We start from the raw sequence: 16630 nt of genomic DNA, 5'->3' as shown, positions 1-16630 counted from the left end.
CAAATAAACAGAAACTGATTCCACACCCTGACCTCAGGGCCTGGGCTCGGCAGCCTGTCTATTTCTCGTGCAGACCCACAGCTTTTTTTTAAATTTATTTTTGGCTGCGTTGGGTCTTTGTTGCTGCGCGCAGGATTTCTCTAGTTGCGGCGAGCGGGGGCTACTCTTCTTTGCGGTGCGCGGGCTTCTCATTGCGGTGGCTTCTCTTGTTGCAGAGCAGGTGCTCTAGGTGCGCGGGCTTCAGTAGTTGCAGGGCATGGGCTCAGTAGTTGTGGCTCGCGGGCTCTAGAGCGCAGGCTCAGTAGTTGTGGCGCATGGGCTTAGTTGCTCCGCGGCATATTCCCGGACCAGGGCTCAAACCTGTGTCCCCTGCACTGGCAGGCAGATTCTTAACCACTGTGCCACCAGGGAAGTCCCCAGACCCACAGCTCTGAGAGATCCCTACAGACCTCGAGAACCGGCAGGGAACGGAAGAACGCACGCCTGCACAGGAGGAGGCAGAGGGACAGCTTCTCAGCCCGCCTCGCACTCGAGTGGGTCAGCTCACCTCTGCAGCCCCCCGTCACCTACCTCCCGAGACTGTTAGGAAAAGATAATGACAGCCTAGAACACGAAAGTGCTATTTAAGCTGCAAAGGGGCTTCCACGTGGAAGGCCTCACACACTGAGGCAGCTGATGGGACCAGGACAAACAGTGGGCTTTAGGCAAACTGTCCATAAAATGGGAGAAACATCACAAACCTCCCGACGTTACCGAAGGCTCCCCACTCGGTGCCTGCACGCGGCAGGTGCTCGGTGAATCCCGGCCCCTCCCCTGCTTGACCTGCACCAGGAACACAGTCTCCCCAGCACGAGCCCGTCCCAGATCTGACTTCAATTTTCTAACTGCATTCTTCCCCGCCCGCTGGCCCCCGCTGCCAAGCTGGGCTGTTACCGCACACGCACCTTCGTTCTCAGGCAGGGACGGGAAGGGATGGAGGGGGTGGAACGGCAGGACCTCGTCGCTCTCCTCCGAGCTCACCCGCACGTCCACGGGGGTCTCTGAGATGGAGGCGGTGAACTGGTCCATGTCTGCTCGCTGTTCTTGAAGCAGCTCATCTGACAAAGACAGACACGCAGGAGCCAGCTTTTCAGAAGGATCTGGTTTCTAGGCACAGGATAGCCTGCATGGGGCTAATTCGTGTCATTAAGGGTGGGATGTGAGCTCTGCCTAAAGGGGCGTCTCACCAGCTCGCAACACAGGCCACGCACGACCCCCTCCTCTCTCCTGAGGGTGTGCTCCCTGACCCTGCTGACTGCAGAACCTTGGTGCTGGGAACCCCATGGCTGCATCCTGGGCCCCCCTCTCTCCTCGATCAACTCCCTCCGGGTAAGTGGTTTCCTCCTACGGCACAGTTTTAAATACCATCCACGGATCGTGACTCCCAAACCTGTATCTTGCACCTGCATCCCCGGCCTCTGGCTCATCCACCTGGCAGCCTACTGCACACCTCTACTTAATGTCTGAGGACAATTTCTACTTTAACAGGTAAAGAGAATGCAGCACCTGAGCAAAACGTAGCCTCACCACCCACTCAGCTGCTCACAGGGAAAAAGCGCAGAGCCAATGCTTTTCTTTCTCTCAACCCCGTGCCCTGTCCAGCCCATCAGCGCATCCTGTTCACCCTTCCTCTGAAACATATCCTCAGGACCACTCATATCTCCATCTCCTCCATTCCCATCTCTGTGCACTCAGCCATCCCCTCTCTCCTGGATTTTTACAACTGCTTCCTGGGTGGTTTCCAATTTTCATCAACTCTCAACATAGCAGTCTAGTAATTGTTTTTTAAAGTTCGCATTTTTAAAAAACATATTCCAGATCTAGTCACCTGCTGGTTTAAAACCCTTGAAGGGCTTTCAATTATCCTAGAATAAAATCCAAACTCCTTGATTTTGCTAAAATCTCTCTATTCAAACGTCAGGCTCTGCAGTGGTCGCTTCCTGTGCTCAGTGTTTCCCCCCTGGGGTTGCTGTGTGGAGGGCGCCTCCTTATCATTTGGATCTCAGGTTTCCCCCAAGGGAGCTTGACCACCAGGCACCCTCCCCGTCCCACCCCAGTTTCACTTCTGGCACAGCACCCATCCCCATGGACACTCGTTTTCCTGACCGTTCCCTCCTCCTAAAATGTGGGCTCCAGGAGGTCTGTCTACTGGTGCACATTTTACTCTGTGCCACACAGTAGACACAACGAACGTTTGTTGGATAAATGAAGAAGAGAAAGACCAGAAAAGGGAGAAGAAGTGAGAACGTGAATAAACAGATGTCTTAAAATACGCCAGCAATTAAGGGGGAAAGGGTAACGGGAGACTCGCTCAGTCCCTTGCAAATTCACACCCTAGATTTTTCTTCCGGTAACAGAGCGAAGGTCAATGAAACTCAAGGCTCTGTGGCTCCCAGCCAGGGCTTGACCCTGCCACGTGAGCCCCAGACTTCTGAGCCCGTGGCATGCTAATGCCCAGCTTCGTGGCCTCGCTTGTCCTGTTTCTCTCATCTGGCACCGCCATCAGTCCTGAGCACAACCCCGCCTGACCTTGATGCGAACAGTCAGCACCCACCAATTTCCTCTTGGATTTCTTGGGCCACGTAAGGTACTTTGTAGAGCAGAGAAAGGCTCTGGTTCCTTCTTTCTTCAATCACGTGGAGATGTGTCATCACCTGCAAGCACAGGATGGGGGAGAGGCCTTGCCACCAGAACAGCCGGGCCAGCCTGACACCCACACTCTTCTGCAAAGACCTATGTTCTCTACAGAGTCCAGCAAAGCAGCTGGTTAGGGGGGCAGTATGAATCCTCCCCGTGTTTACTGGCCACCGTAGTGCAAGAATGTGTGTATTACCTCTCGGTGATCTCAGGATTTATCCAGAGAGTGCTCCAAGTTAAGGGAAAAGTTTTAAAATTTCCTTAGCCAAGTATTGATTGGTTTTCACAGGAGGCACTCGCTAACTGTACTATAAGAAAAGAACCCAAATTTGTACAATGCCAGACACTCAGTAAGGTCCTTCTGAGTGAAAGAGGAAATGAGTTGGTCAATTTTTACCACTGGTCAGACAAGAAGAGGTAACAAGGGAATGAAATCACTGGTTAAAACGTAGATTTGAGGGGTGAGACCATTCGTGGATTTTGCTTAGTGAAGCAGTTGCCTGAAATGATTATCACAGTGAGCATCAGAACTAGTTTATTCCTACTTAACTAAATTAGCTATTCCTTCAAAACTGCACACTGGGGCTTCCCTGGTGGTGCAGTGGTTGAGAGTCCGCCTGCCGATGCAGCGGACGCGGGTTCATGCCCCGGTCCGGGAGGATCCCACATGCCGCGGAGCGGCTGGGCCCGTGAGCCATGGCCGCTGAGCCTGCGCGTCCAGGGCCTGTGCTCCGCAACGGGAGACGCCACAGCAGGGAGAGGCCCGCGTACCGCAAAAAACAAAAAACAAAAAGACTGCACACTGAAGTATAAATAAACCTGATTTTTATGGGGTGATAAGGAAGGCATATCTACCATCTGTCTTACATAGCTCACTGCCTTTTCTGAATGCAGAAGTTCCAAGGTTGTTCATCCAAAAAAAAAAAAGAAAAAAAGTCATTAAAGTGGTCACTGAATTTAATTAAAAAATATTTTTTTGTCACTGAATTTGAGAGGTTTTCAGGGTGGAAATGAAAGGAGATTTGGACTACATCCACCCCAATGACACTGTGAAGCACGTGGCTGTACATCACACAGGCTCCTCAGGAAGGCTAATCCCACTGGGCTACACCTGCAGCCACTGAGCTCTTCCTAAAGAGGGCGCTCTGAGCCAATGGATTAATTATGTGGGCTTGAAGCCATTAACATGAAGGGTCAAAATGAAAAAAAGTTAAATGGAAAGATGCTTTTATTGTAGATCGATGTCTCTCTGACCTATAAAAGCAAAGATGAAAGCAATTTAATTTAATACTTGCCGTTCTTTCAATCAAGTAAATTGATGGGAAAGCACCAGAGTGAGTGCTTTGGAGAAAAAATACAAGTAGAAACGGAATGGTGAGCTCCCCAGTCTCAGCAGTGGTGACACTGCCATATGTCAGAGGAATTAAGGAGCCTGGCAGAGGACGGTTCCTACATCCAAGAGGACAAGACCACAGGGTGGGATGCTGGGCACCAGGGTCTTTGGAGAGCCGCCTGGAGCTGCAGTGTGGGGCAGGAGGCAGCAGCACATCACTCACACCTCAAATCGAGTGCACACGTTCTAAGAGGCTCAACATATTTGGGGTTTTCAAGAGTTTACATAACAGGACAGGGAACAGGCCAAAAGCTAGTGTAATCCAGCGGCCGAGCTGCCCCAGAATCAAGGGCTCCGAGCAGACAGTAAACATCACACAGTAAAGCTGCTCCGCCTCCCAGGGCACTCAGGTGGTGCCCTGATCCTGGCTCACAGGTTAACTGAACACACTGATCAAGGTCTCACCTTTCCTTCTATTCTCACCATACAAAACAGGCTGTTTTTCTATAAAGTACTACATGATAGTCTAGGTTTTCTACAAAAAAAAAAAATTGAAAAAAGATTATATTTTTAAATTTTAACTTTATTAAATTTTTTTTTGGCCATGCCATGCGGCCTGTGGGATCTCAGTTCCTCGACCGGGATTGAACCTGTGCCTCCTGCACTGGAAGCGTGAAGTCTTAATCACTAGACCGCCAGGGAAGACCTACGTTTAAAAAAAAAAAAAAATCGGGTAGACCTGAAAAATTCTAACCCCTGTCAGGATGTAAGCTTTTCCCACCTGAGCTTCCCGGAAGCTACCCGAGGTCCGCTGGCCTTCCCTCTTTCTCTTCTACTCCATCCAGCTTCAAACAGAGCCTTAGCTCCAGGCCCCCAGCAGAGGCCCCAGGGGTCCCCAGACCCATGCCCTTCCCACTCTTTAGGACACTGAGTTCTTTCATTCCTTGAACACCCAGCTGCTAATGTGGGCTCCGTATGTTTAAGGACAATTCTTCTCCATCTTCACAGTTAACATAATTAATTTCACACAACTGTAAGCTGCTCAAGGGCACACAGGATTCAACTATGTGTGGTGAGATGCTGGAGCAGAACTGGGCAGCAGATGGGGCCGTAGGGGAGCCCCCCAGGGCTTCTGGGAAGTTCCCTTACAATCACACCACAGGAGCAACAGGAGGCAGGAGGGCACAGGTTCCCAGCCTGTGCACGCTGCGTCCCCACAAAGCAGCACAGGGCTGGGTTTCAAATACGGGAGGAAATAGAGTAAGATCAGTTATGGCATCACAAGGCCCTCTAGGAAAACTAATAGGCAGACTGTTTTAAAGGAAGCTAGCGGTCTTGGAGGCAAGTTCATTTCTATGAATACAAGACAGTAAAACTCAAGTTAATACATGGTCAAAACAAAAATTAGAAAAGTAGGTCCAGAAACAAACCTCTATAGATGACTGCAAAGACCAGTAGGACGCAGCAGGGGACAAAACCCAGGGATGTAAAGTGTCTAAACACAAAAACTATACTGTACAAAAGAGACCAATTTTTAAGATGTGCTTGCCTAGAAAGAGATTTCAAATATTAATTCTGGTGGGACCCTCAGCTAGAAATAAACTGATATAAAAATGATCTCTTCAATATAATCATGCATTCCTAAACCTTCAAGAACAGTTTAAGTAAGGCATACTTAATATTAAAAAGTATGGAAAAGATATTTTTTAAATAGTACCTTTGCAAAAACCAACTCTTGTACCTACTGTCTTTGGAAATCCAAAATCATTTCCTGAGGACTAAAAACAATAAGCGCGGCCATCGGTGCTGCCCGACCACCGGTCAGAGCGGTCTCTCCTCTGTCTGGTGTACCTGGGACTTCATCTGGGCCGCCTTTTCGGGGTCGACAGCCAGCACGTGCTGGTAATGACGGATGGTGTGGAGGCGATCTTTGTTCTCAGCCCGGACGTAGCGCCGCAAGGCTTGGAGAATGCGATGGGGCTACAAGAGAGAACAGTGGTTTTCACGTCCAGAGACTAGGGAACTGAAAACAGGCAGGAAAATGAAGCTTAAAAACTCACTAAGAAAGTCAGCCTCAGCGAGGCCCAGGAATGAAAGCTGTACCTTTAAGAGCTTTCGGTTACCAAGTAACAAGAAGCTACCCTTCTAAGTAGCAAAAGCTACACAGTTATAGTGGCTCCTCAACAGACAGCATTTTCCAAAGTCGCTGGCCCACCGTCTTCTGTCTGTCTGTCCCCTTTCCTGAGCTCGGCGCCTGCCACCATAACTACAAGCACAGGGTGACCTGTGTCACCCAGAAGACTTTACTTGCTTAAGGAGGCTACAAATACCCTCCTTTTCGATCCTCTCCGTCCCCCAGAACAAGGCAAGTTAGAGCTAAGGGATAAAGTTTGACACCACTGGCAGATAAGAGCTGCGATATAAATTAACTTATCATCTTATTTGGAATAGAACTGGTTCAAAAGCCTTTGTCCATGGAAGACGTGTTTTTATTCTTTGAAAGTAAGGCTACTATAAAAATGCAATAACTGGGGAACTACCAACCAACACCCTGATGTTCTGCTTTTCCAGTGGAAGCCGTGTGTCCACACCACAGGCGGCCCACGGGCCCTCAAGCGCGATGTGAGCTCGCACCGGTTCTACACATGCTACTTCAGCGATTCTCACCCGTGGAGGGTCGGACTGCAGGGCCGCCAGGTAGTTCTCCAGCGCCACCCGGCGGCGGTCGTTGAGCATGGCCTCCACCCGTGCCAGGTGCGTCTCCACCAGCTGCTGCTTCTCGCTGGCCGCTTCCTTCTCCAGGGCCTTTACCATGGCTTGGAAGTGCTAAACCATAAAGCAGGAACCACATCGAGTCAACGCACCTGCGGGCATCTACACTCATGGTGTCAGACCCCACTCTGTGCCTCTCCGCGCCCAGCGCCCCGGCACAGAGTCGTGTGGAGCGGGGTGAGGTCGTAAAACACCTCCTCTGACTTCCGTCTGGACACTTACAGGTGACCCTTGAACATCGCAGGGGTTAAGGGCACCGATCCTCCCCGTGGTCCAAGATCCCAGTGTAACTTACAGTCGGGCCTCTGTACACGCGGTTCCGCACCCACGGCTTCAGCCAACCGCCCGTGTGCGGTGCTGTGGCCTTTACCGTTGAGAACAATCTGCGTGTAGGGGGACCCACGCGATTCAAACCCCTGTGGTTCAAGAGCCGACTGTACTTCCCCATCTAACGCCAGCATGTATGTCTGGGCATGGGACGGGACCCTCAGCACCTCCCTAACTGAAATCCCTGCAACGCAAGCCCAGGCCTGGGCTCTCCGTGTGCACCGCGAGGAAAGGAAGGCCGTCCTTCCCACACTGCAGCAAGGCGCCCCCAGACCACAGTCCTGTCCTGCGGCAGGTGAGGCCGAGCCATTCACACCAAGTCCTGAAGGGCGAGCTCCCTGCGGGGTGCCTGGCCAGGTCTGCAGGCAGGTTGAAGGCTGCCGAGCTAAAGCTCCCTGCACGGGGTGCACTGGCTGTGTGGAAATTAACATTCGCGGATTTTCTAGGTTACTGATAAAAAAGCAAAGGTGAGCCGATAAAATAGCAACATCATGAGAAGAGAGGCTTCAGCTAAACATAAACACAAGCCGATTTAAGATGTAACTAGTTCTATGAATCCCAAATCAATCCTGTAAATTCCTGTCAACAACCTCCTCTAGTCAAAGGGAGGCAGCTGCTGTGAGTCTGATTACATTCTTAAATCCAAAGTTAAGATAAACTGATAGAGAGATTTATTTTCTGCCTTTTGACTTTTCAATAAGTCTGCAAAAAAAAAGCATTCGGTACTGCAGTAGTGCCGGAAAACAAGGCACAGCCTACGAAGGAAGATGCCCGAGGACTTTTGCTGGGAAAGCAGAGTAAACACAGCCGAGCTAAGGTCACTTCCAGGCATGAATGAGGTGTGCTCTGCTCCGAGCTTCGGTTTCCCTCCACCGTAGGTGAGCAATTCTAGAGAACGCCAGTTGGTAGGTGAAAAACAAAGCAGGCCAGTGAAAATTTCCTTGTAACATAAGCGCTCAACCAAAAGGGGGTGTCAAACTCTAACTTGTGGGGACTCCGGCTCCGACCATACTCCAAAGGGTCAGCCTGGGAGCCCCTCTCTGGAGGACACGTCTCACCTGAATGAGAGTCTGCCTCTCTGCTTTGGGGAGGTTCTTGGCTTGAAGTTCAGCCTCTTCCCATTCCTTCTTCACCTGGAGCAAAGGTCAAAGCCACTATAACCAGAATAATCTCTGAAACAATTCCCCCATTTTCTAAAAATACTGCCAAGCCCTGAATGTAATGTGGAAAAGTGCACGAGGAAATCACATCCCACAAACTCGTGAGCTCAGGGTTTGTCCCAGAACTGCTGCCTCAGAAGATGCAGGGCGTCAGCTCTCGTACCGACTTCTCAGAACTGATGTGGTTAAAACAGAGTAACAAGCATTTCCCAGCATACAAGCCCACCACAGGGCATGTGTGGGATTTTAGGTGGTTCCCAGACCTAGCAAAAAATTCCCTTTTCAATTTTTTTTTTCAACCTTTCCAAGTAAGTCTAGGAGAAAGCTGCACTCTGGTGCTCTGTTGCTCTGGCACTTATAACTCCTTGAAGGAAAAGAAAGCATCCCTGAAACTATGCAGGCCACAGAATCCAGCTGGAATGTTTTAACACTGTTTGCTTTGATCCAATATCTTTTTCTAGTTACCTTGTTCTAATGGTAAATGATACTAGCTTTCTACTTACAGTATTGATATAAAGTTTCCTTCTTCAAAATAAAAAAATTTAAAAAGCTAGTTCATGGCAAAGAAAAAGCAGCAGCACATAATGTTTACAGGAAGCGCTCCCCAGCAGAGTCTGGAACAGATAAGCACTCAGAGGATAATTCCATTATCATGGACAGAGGGAGGGGACTAGCTCCGCCCCGAAGGCAGGCCTGCCTATACTCTCACACCTCACCTGTCCTAACTCGGTTATTAGCGCAACAACCTGGGGAGGTGGCATCCCTCTGCTTCAGCCACGAACCCCAAGTCAGCTGATGCCTGACAGCCCGAGGTTTACCCTGTCCATCCGGTTTCGGTGCCGGATTTCCAGCTGCTCCTTGGCCTTCTGGAAGCGCGCGTGCTCGTTGTCATCTGCTGAGGTCTCGAAATACACGTCGACATCATTGGTCGGCAGTGGAGTTGGGGGAACTGAAACAAAGGGACCAGAGGGTTCTCTCCAGGGGCCAGCCCCATGCTGAAGTCGCACGATGCTCAGGGAGCAAAGCCTGGCTGGGCCTGCAGACGGGACCGGCGTGTCCAGCCAGCACCGCGCTCAAGGGCAGGGTGCGCCCGTCTGCTGGGACTCCACTCCATCTTCCTTACCCAGTATCCAGCCACCAGGCCTGTCCACACTCCCCCCGTGCTTCAGGACCAGTGAGGCATCTATTTAGGACTTCAGGGGCAGAAAAGGAAACCACTTCTATACCTTCCCGCAGTTCTTGAAACCTTAAAACCTAAACAAGAACTACCCTATTGAGAGCATCTGACCAGAGACAGGGCTGAAGTCAGACGTGCAAAGGCACTGCAGGGCTCAGGTCTCCTCTTTTTCTCTGGCTATTTTTAGGTCACAACTCACTTGGGGCAACTGATTCAACTGAATGTTCTTTGCACACAGACTGGGCAGAGAAAGTCCAAATGCTCCAGCTCCAGCTGCTTAGTTTTCAGTTCCACTGGAGGTCTTTCAGCCCCAGCCCCACAGCAGGGGCAATGTATTGGACAAGGGCTTACCACGAGTGTGAAGATGCTTTGGGCTTTTCTATCCATGGCACTCACTGGCCCCACCAGGCCACCACCCAGGGAACAAACCCGTTAGAACAAACACTCCGCACTAGTCTAAGTTCCTGAGTTCCTACCAGCCCCAGGCAGACGTGCATCTGCACAAAGGAGCTTATCCTAACCCAGGAAGGGTTGAGATGACAGGTCTACCTCTTAAGAAATACCTGTGGAAACTCTCATTACCCCCACTCACTGGGGATTCCCCAGGCCAAGGAGGAATGTCAGGCAACCTGCTTACACAACTTGCTCCATCGGGACACACTTGAGAGCCACTTGGAGAGCAAAGGCCAAGTTCAACGAATTTTAATTCAAAAACAAATTCTCCCAGTTTCCAGAACTGCGTAATTTTAACATGAGACCAGCTGTGTAACCGATGAGTGTGACCACAAGTAAGTCAGCCACTCCGCAGTCCTTAAGTCGGGGTGTCTTCATTCACCCTCTTTTACTGAGTTTTAACCCTAGAAGCTATGGCTTAAGTCTTGTCAAGAACGTCTGCCTCCTACGTTAATTTAAACAGGATCTCAACAGCCAATTTCCAGACTCTAACTAAATCAGAACATATACAGCTAGCTTCAGAAACCACATTCCCCACAATACTCAAAAGCTCAGCCAGGAGAATTTCGAAGCACTGAAGTCCACTGGTGCCAACAAACACGTCGCCATTGGCGGCTCGTGTCCGCAGCTTAAAGGCTTACGTGTTGGAGACAGAGCCTTTGGTTCATATCCCCGGGCCGGATGAAGGTAATACAAGCAAGCGCAAGCTGCCTCCGCCCCACCCCACCCCCGCCCCACTCCGGAAAGAGAGGGCAAAGGGGCAGCAGGTCTGGAGGTTTGGTTCTGAAGACACGATGGGATGGGCTCGAACCTAGAACCACATCCCTCTGTCTGTGTGCAAGCGACCAGCTCAGGAAGCCGGAAGTGCGCAGGCCTCAGTCCCCTTCAAGGAGGGAAGCAAATTTGCCCACAGGAGCAGTGATGCTTCTAGGCTCCGAAGCCCTCCAGCCGGGCCCCAAGCACATGGCCTGTCGGGAAGCACGACCTTGCAGGCTTCGCAACTGTTCACGCTCCAACCATCTGCCAGTCCCCAGTGTCTTACGACACCGTCCACCAGATCCTCTGGGTAAAGACTGCACCTCCACATTCAGCGAGACCTTTAACGACCCAGATTCCTCAGGCTTTGACCCCAATCAGCGTTTTGTTGCCCCTTAGTTTAAGAAGTTTTACAAAGCAGGAAGTATCACAATAATTTCTGTCTCCATCTTTCCTAAATAAAAAAGTTTCTGCCACCAACGTTCCCTAAGGGCTCATTTGTCTTCTCATCTTTTCAATCATTTCAAATAAAAAGTTCACCAAGCAGCAGCTGGAGTGGAAGCACTAAAAGTAAATCATATCATATTAAGATTTAAATAATCTTTTGGTTGGGGAAGGAAAGAGGGAACAAGATGGCATATGAACAAAAAACCGTCAGAAGCTACAGCCACAAATCTTTAGGGCAAATACCAGGAATGGCAGCACAGCTCATTACTCTAGAATCAGAATGAAGAAGGGTCTGCCTAGCCAGAGGGTTTTCCTACACACGGGTCAGAAGTGCTCCAGACGAGAAAGAGGGTCTTAAACAGGAAAAGGGGGAACTATGAAGAAAGGCAACCTACCGACAGCGAAGTAAACCTGACTCAACTGAACGCTGAATTTCGTTGTGACCAAAGAACGCATAAACTAAAACTCCTAAAGCTAGCCCTGATCCAGCGCTGCCAGAACACTGGGGAAACGGAGTCACCACCATTGGCTGCAGAGCACGCTCCCTGGAGTGCATACAGCAAGATGTTCCAATGTTCTCGGCTCCCTCAAGTGTCCTTATTGTCACTTCTTTGGAGAGCGGGTGACCCCCTTAGCTAGTGTGCATCATGGGGGGTCGGCACAGGGCCGCTCAAGACAAGAGTGAGAGAGAAAAGCCTGGACACAAGATGTGCAGAACTCACGACCTGTCTGCTTGTCCTTCGTGTGTTTCAGCCTCAGACAGAGGAGGGCAGGGCCGCCTTTCCAACCCAACCAACACGGAGGCTCCGGATGAGAAAGGGCAGGCCCCTGGCTCCCCGCTGTGGCAGGGAGGGAGCGCCACCTCCTCTGCCATCACTGCTGCCATTATCACCGCTGTCATCACCTCCATCACCACCATCACCTCCACCATCACCATCATCACCTCCACTACCATCACCTCCTCCACCACCTCCACCATCACCATCACCTCCACCATCACCATCACCTCCACCACCTCCACCATCACCATCACCATCACCTCCACCACCACCATCACCTCCACCACCTCCACCATCACCATCACCTCCACCATCACCATCACCTCCACCACCTCCACCATCACCATCACCTCCACCATCACCATCACCTCCTCCACCACCACCACCACCACCTCCACCGGCCCACGGCGAGCACAGGACACGGAAAACTGAGCTGACAACTGCCGACAGGAAAGCAAAGCTAGATCTAGAAAGCACAGAGAGAAGAGCAGACAACCAACAGCGAACACCGAGTGGGCAGGGAGCACCACACAGACGCGGTCACGAGGACACCGGAGGACAGAACGCTGGACGGGATGGAGCTGCACAGCCAGGGCGGCGGGACTTACTCATCACTTTACACACAGCCATACAATACTCCTCAGACTCAAAATTGTTCCTGTTGCCGCCGCAGCCGCCATATATAAAGCGCACGCACTTCCCCTTGGAGAGGTCGAAGTACCACCGAGGCATCACGGCCCGGCAGGGCCCCGTCAGCGCCTCCTGGGAGCAGACAGCTGTGTGGAAACGGTCAGAATGTCAGCAGGGGCCGGGCAGCAGCTCCAGGGGTTCACAGAGCTACAGACCAGCAAGGGGAGAAGGACCAGGCGACGCTTAACATCAGCGAAGGCCAAGATGGGGCAGCACCTGGCGCCCAGGCCAACGAAGTCGCCAACTCCTGCCGCCAACCCTGAGGATGTGGTCGTTTTCCTTCCTGATGCAAGAGAGACCCTTAGGTGCTGAGAATATGGACTGGTGCGTTCTGCACTGTCTAGAGTCTAGAGCGGGGCAGGGCTGACATGGAGGAGCCTCACGTTTCTGATCTGTGAAGTGGGGACAGCTGCCTGGTTTGGCCGTCTTGGGGGTGTCAAGGGCAGAAGGGGACAGTGCAGGTGCAGAGGCTGTTTCCGTGGCGGTAACCATCGTAAACGCTACTTAGGCCCCTGGAAAGGACGAGTGTATGTTTTATGTTCTCCAGGGTGAATCACAAACTTCTGGACTCATTAAGTCATCTGCTCCTGGCTGAATCCTGAATAATTCTTCAGATCTTAATTGGTTTCGAATATACTATCAGCAGGAGGCTGCACATAAAATGGTCTAGAACTGTCGCAACTTTTTTTTTTTTAATGGTGAAATGAAAACACTGCTGGCCCTGATCCCTTACCCGGTAGGTCATCAAATTCCACCCTCCCAGCTGCAAACCTCTTTCTGATGGACAAACAGGGCAGCCTACAGATGGGAACACACTCAGGAAGGGAACCAAGGAAGTGACTTCCACTCCAAAAGGTTGGGACTTCAGTAGTCACTGAGGAAGGGGAGCCCCCTCAGGAGAGAACATTTCCCGCTGGATGTGGAAGAATCCTGCCCGAGGGCAGACGACGTGGTCTCTCTGACTCTCTAGTTAAGTCCTTACAATGCGAAGCTTAGTTTCCTGATTAAAATCTGACAACCGCCAGACCTGCAGTGCCCAGAGCTGACCTCACCTTCGGGGCACGAAGCCACCCTCTTGACTTACCTGTGAGGAAAGCAGTCTCTAGGCACATTAGAGAATATTAACAAATTCTAAGTAAATAACCGCCAGGTGGACTTTACAGCCGCGGCTCTCTGTGGGGTTACCTCTGACGCCGTAAGAGATCTCCTTCTCTGCAGCGGTCCCATGGCGGCTGGACTGAGTCGGGCTCTCCTCGTGGCGGCCGTCTCCCTTGAAGGCGTCGTAGTAGTAATTGCGATCTTCCACCACTTCCTCCTCACCCTCGTCCACAGCTGCTTCTGTGAAGTCTTCCAAATCTGCTTCGGTAGGAAATTCACTAGAGGTCACAATAAAAAAGGAAGGTTAATACCAGTTGCTATGCACAGAGCGCAACAATGAGTCCCTTCCCTGTTCTGAAACACAAAGACACAGGCAGGAAATAAGCTCAGCCCATGGTGAGCCGTGCCGCTAAATCCCTCAGCCCGGCCGCCTCAGCGGAAGGGGACCGCCAGGCAGCAGGGGCTGGGCTAACCTGCAGAAAGGCATGTGGCCGGGGTGACACGCAGCTGAAGGCCACTGGCGTGCCTGGGCTCAGCCACGGCCTAAGTGAGATGTGCCGGCCCAGCTCTGGCAGGAACGGGCAATGCCCGCTTCGCCCGGAAGCCAGGGACCAGCAGCCACGGCCACATCCGCAGGCTCCGGGCAGGAGGTTACCTTTTATAAATATCGTAGTCTTCCTCTTCATCGTCCTCTTCATCGTCCTCTTCATCATCCTCTTCATCGTCCTCCTCCTCTTCTTTTGACACAGCAGATTCAACAACCTTTGTCTGAGGGCAGCACACGTACTCGGTGCCATGGAACTGGTCCACCCCACAGGGGAGCAGCATGCCATAGCTGTACAAGGTCATTCCCTGAGTCAGGCAGGCCTGAGGGAAACCCACACACCAACATCAGAACACAGCAAGTGTGGCCAAAGGCCCCCGATCCCCAGCTTTACCCAGAAGAAACCCTTACCGAATCACAACGTGAGCCTTTCTCACCGACACATCCATTTTTGGCCAAAAAGTTGCCACCCTACTATTTTAAGATTTACAAATTTTGCTTAATTTGCAAGGGGGAAACATCATCTGGGCTAAAACCAATGAAAGCCCGAAGTTGGAATAAAATTAAGGAAAGGGGGTTTCTTCTAGTAATTATCGACGTGGGTGAATGGTGGTCAATGGTAACATACCTTCCTAATGGGTGAGGAATTCAGAATTACTTCAGAACTAGACAAAAGAAAGGCAACTGGCTGGAAAACCAACTTAACTCAGAGCACAAGCTAAGAAAGGGTCATTCTCCCCACGGGAAGAATGAAATGATATCTAAACCTGACAGCATGCATGTCCAGACACAGATGTCCTATAACTGGCTATTTCCACACACGCCTTAGGGTTTGGGTGGCCTTGCTGGGGGCCCTGCCGACAGAATCCTTACTTAACCATCTTTTTCCTGTCCCTGACTTCAGGGGCTGAACTGTTAATACTGTACTTCCTTACAAAAATATCTGTTCTTCTCCCAAATAGTTTTAATTTAAAAGATACAAATAACTGTAAACTTTGATGAGATAAAGGGAAAGAAAATTAATTTAAAATTATGGTAAGGGGCTTCCCTGGTGGCGCAGTGGTTGGGAGTCCACCTGCCAATGCAGGGGACACGGGTTCGTGCCCCGGTCCGGGAGGATCCCACATGCCGCAGAGCGGCTGGGCCTGTGAGCCATGGCCGCTGGGCCTGCGTGCTGGGAGCCTGTGCTCCGCAACGGGAGAGGCCACAACAGTGAGAGGCCCGCGTACCGCAAAAAAAAAAAAAAATTATGGTAAGGTGTCGAGAAAAAATACTACTTTACTAAAAAACAACGCCCGACTTTTCCCACCCACTCCTTTACCTCTTTAACCACAGTGTGCCAGTGCTGATGATTCTCGCACACTTCCATCCGCTCCTTGTGGAAAAACTGGCACTTTTCTGGAACTAGCAGAACGTCACTTACAAACTCGCCCACTGGAAAAGAGAAGCTTTGTCAGAAGCAATTCTGATCATGATTCAAGGTGAAAACAACCCTGACTGCAGGTTACCGTGACGGTCACACAGTCACGGGCAGCCAGGAGCAGTCTCTAATGCATATAAGCTGATGTACACCTCATCTTCCAAAGCCAACTGGACGTTTCAGCTCCAGGCCAGCAGCCACAAGAGCTCAACACTCTGTTACAACCGCAAAGCCCAGGACTTCCTCACGCCTTCCTGACCTCAATCCCGTAACTTCTGGAGCAGGGCTACGGCACCCTACGGGGGAAACGGGAAGAGAACTCCCGTGCATGACCTCAAACACACACAGCTACTCCCCACCACCTCTGGCTTCACACGGACAACATTCCTACCCTCTTACTTCTATTTCTGCCCACATCAGTTCTAATAACAAAACGCCCAGGAAACTAAGACTGGGTGTTCTCCTAAAGAACAGGTGAATCTTACTTTAGCCCTTTGTGGACCTACAGACACCTAGCTCTAAGACAAACCACTACTGCGATAACTGATGCAGGTACAAATCATCAGTGGAGGGTTAATTACGAAGGGGAACACGTGTCTTTGCAGTGGGAAGGGCTGGCGGACACTGCTTTAACTGGACAAGCTGACTTAAGTGATGTTCTAAGAACAGATCACCTACACAGTCTTTCTGCCAAAATATGTCATTTGACTCTAATCATACAAAACAATATGACAGACTCAAATTCAGAGATAGTGCTAAACAAATGACCTAGACTCTTAAAAGATATTATTGTCATAAAATATTCAGGGACCTCCCTGTGGTCCAGTGGTTAAGACTGCACTTCCAGTGCAGGGGGCACGGGTTCAATCCCTAGCCAGGGACCTAAGATCCCGCATGCCGCCAAAAAAATAAAGTAATATAAAATAAAATAAATAAAAGGTTCAAAAGAAAAAGCTGAGGAACTGCCTAGATTAAATACACTGTATGGTCCTTTTTAA

The 16630-nt window shown here is 50.7% G+C and overlaps 1 protein-coding gene across 5 annotated transcripts in view; it reads right to left on the bottom strand.

The window, feature by feature from the left end:
* The window catches only part of APLP2 (amyloid beta precursor like protein 2), a 71136-nt gene that overhangs the window by 7514 nt on the left and 46992 nt on the right, over nt 1-16630 (bottom strand). For 3 of the 5 annotated variants that reach the window (XM_030841278.2, XM_030841263.3, XM_030841270.3), the window contains exons 4-13: nt 15534-15646; nt 14324-14535; nt 13756-13946; nt 12489-12656; nt 9087-9217; nt 8167-8241; nt 6677-6835; nt 5861-5989; nt 2594-2693; nt 945-1097 (exon numbers count right to left, since the gene is read on the bottom strand). In XM_030841278.2, coding sequence (XP_030697138.2) covers nt 945-1097; nt 2594-2693; nt 5861-5989; nt 6677-6835; nt 8167-8241; nt 9087-9217; nt 12489-12656; nt 13756-13946; nt 14324-14535; nt 15534-15646 — 1431 coding nt within the window. The remainder of the gene's footprint in view (nt 1-944; nt 1098-2593; nt 2694-5860; nt 5990-6676; nt 6836-8166; nt 8242-9086; nt 9218-12488; nt 12657-13755; nt 13947-14323; nt 14536-15533; nt 15647-16630) is intronic. The other 2 variants (XM_030841292.2, XM_030841299.3) reach the window with 1 other exon arrangement.

This window comes from Globicephala melas, chromosome 8 (genome assembly GCF_963455315.2).
Source record: "Globicephala melas chromosome 8, mGloMel1.2, whole genome shotgun sequence".
Classification (NCBI taxonomy): Eukaryota; Metazoa; Chordata; class Mammalia; order Artiodactyla; family Delphinidae; genus Globicephala; species Globicephala melas.
Note: the sequence above shows the minus strand (reverse complement) of the source record. Positions and strands in the feature narration are given on the sequence as shown.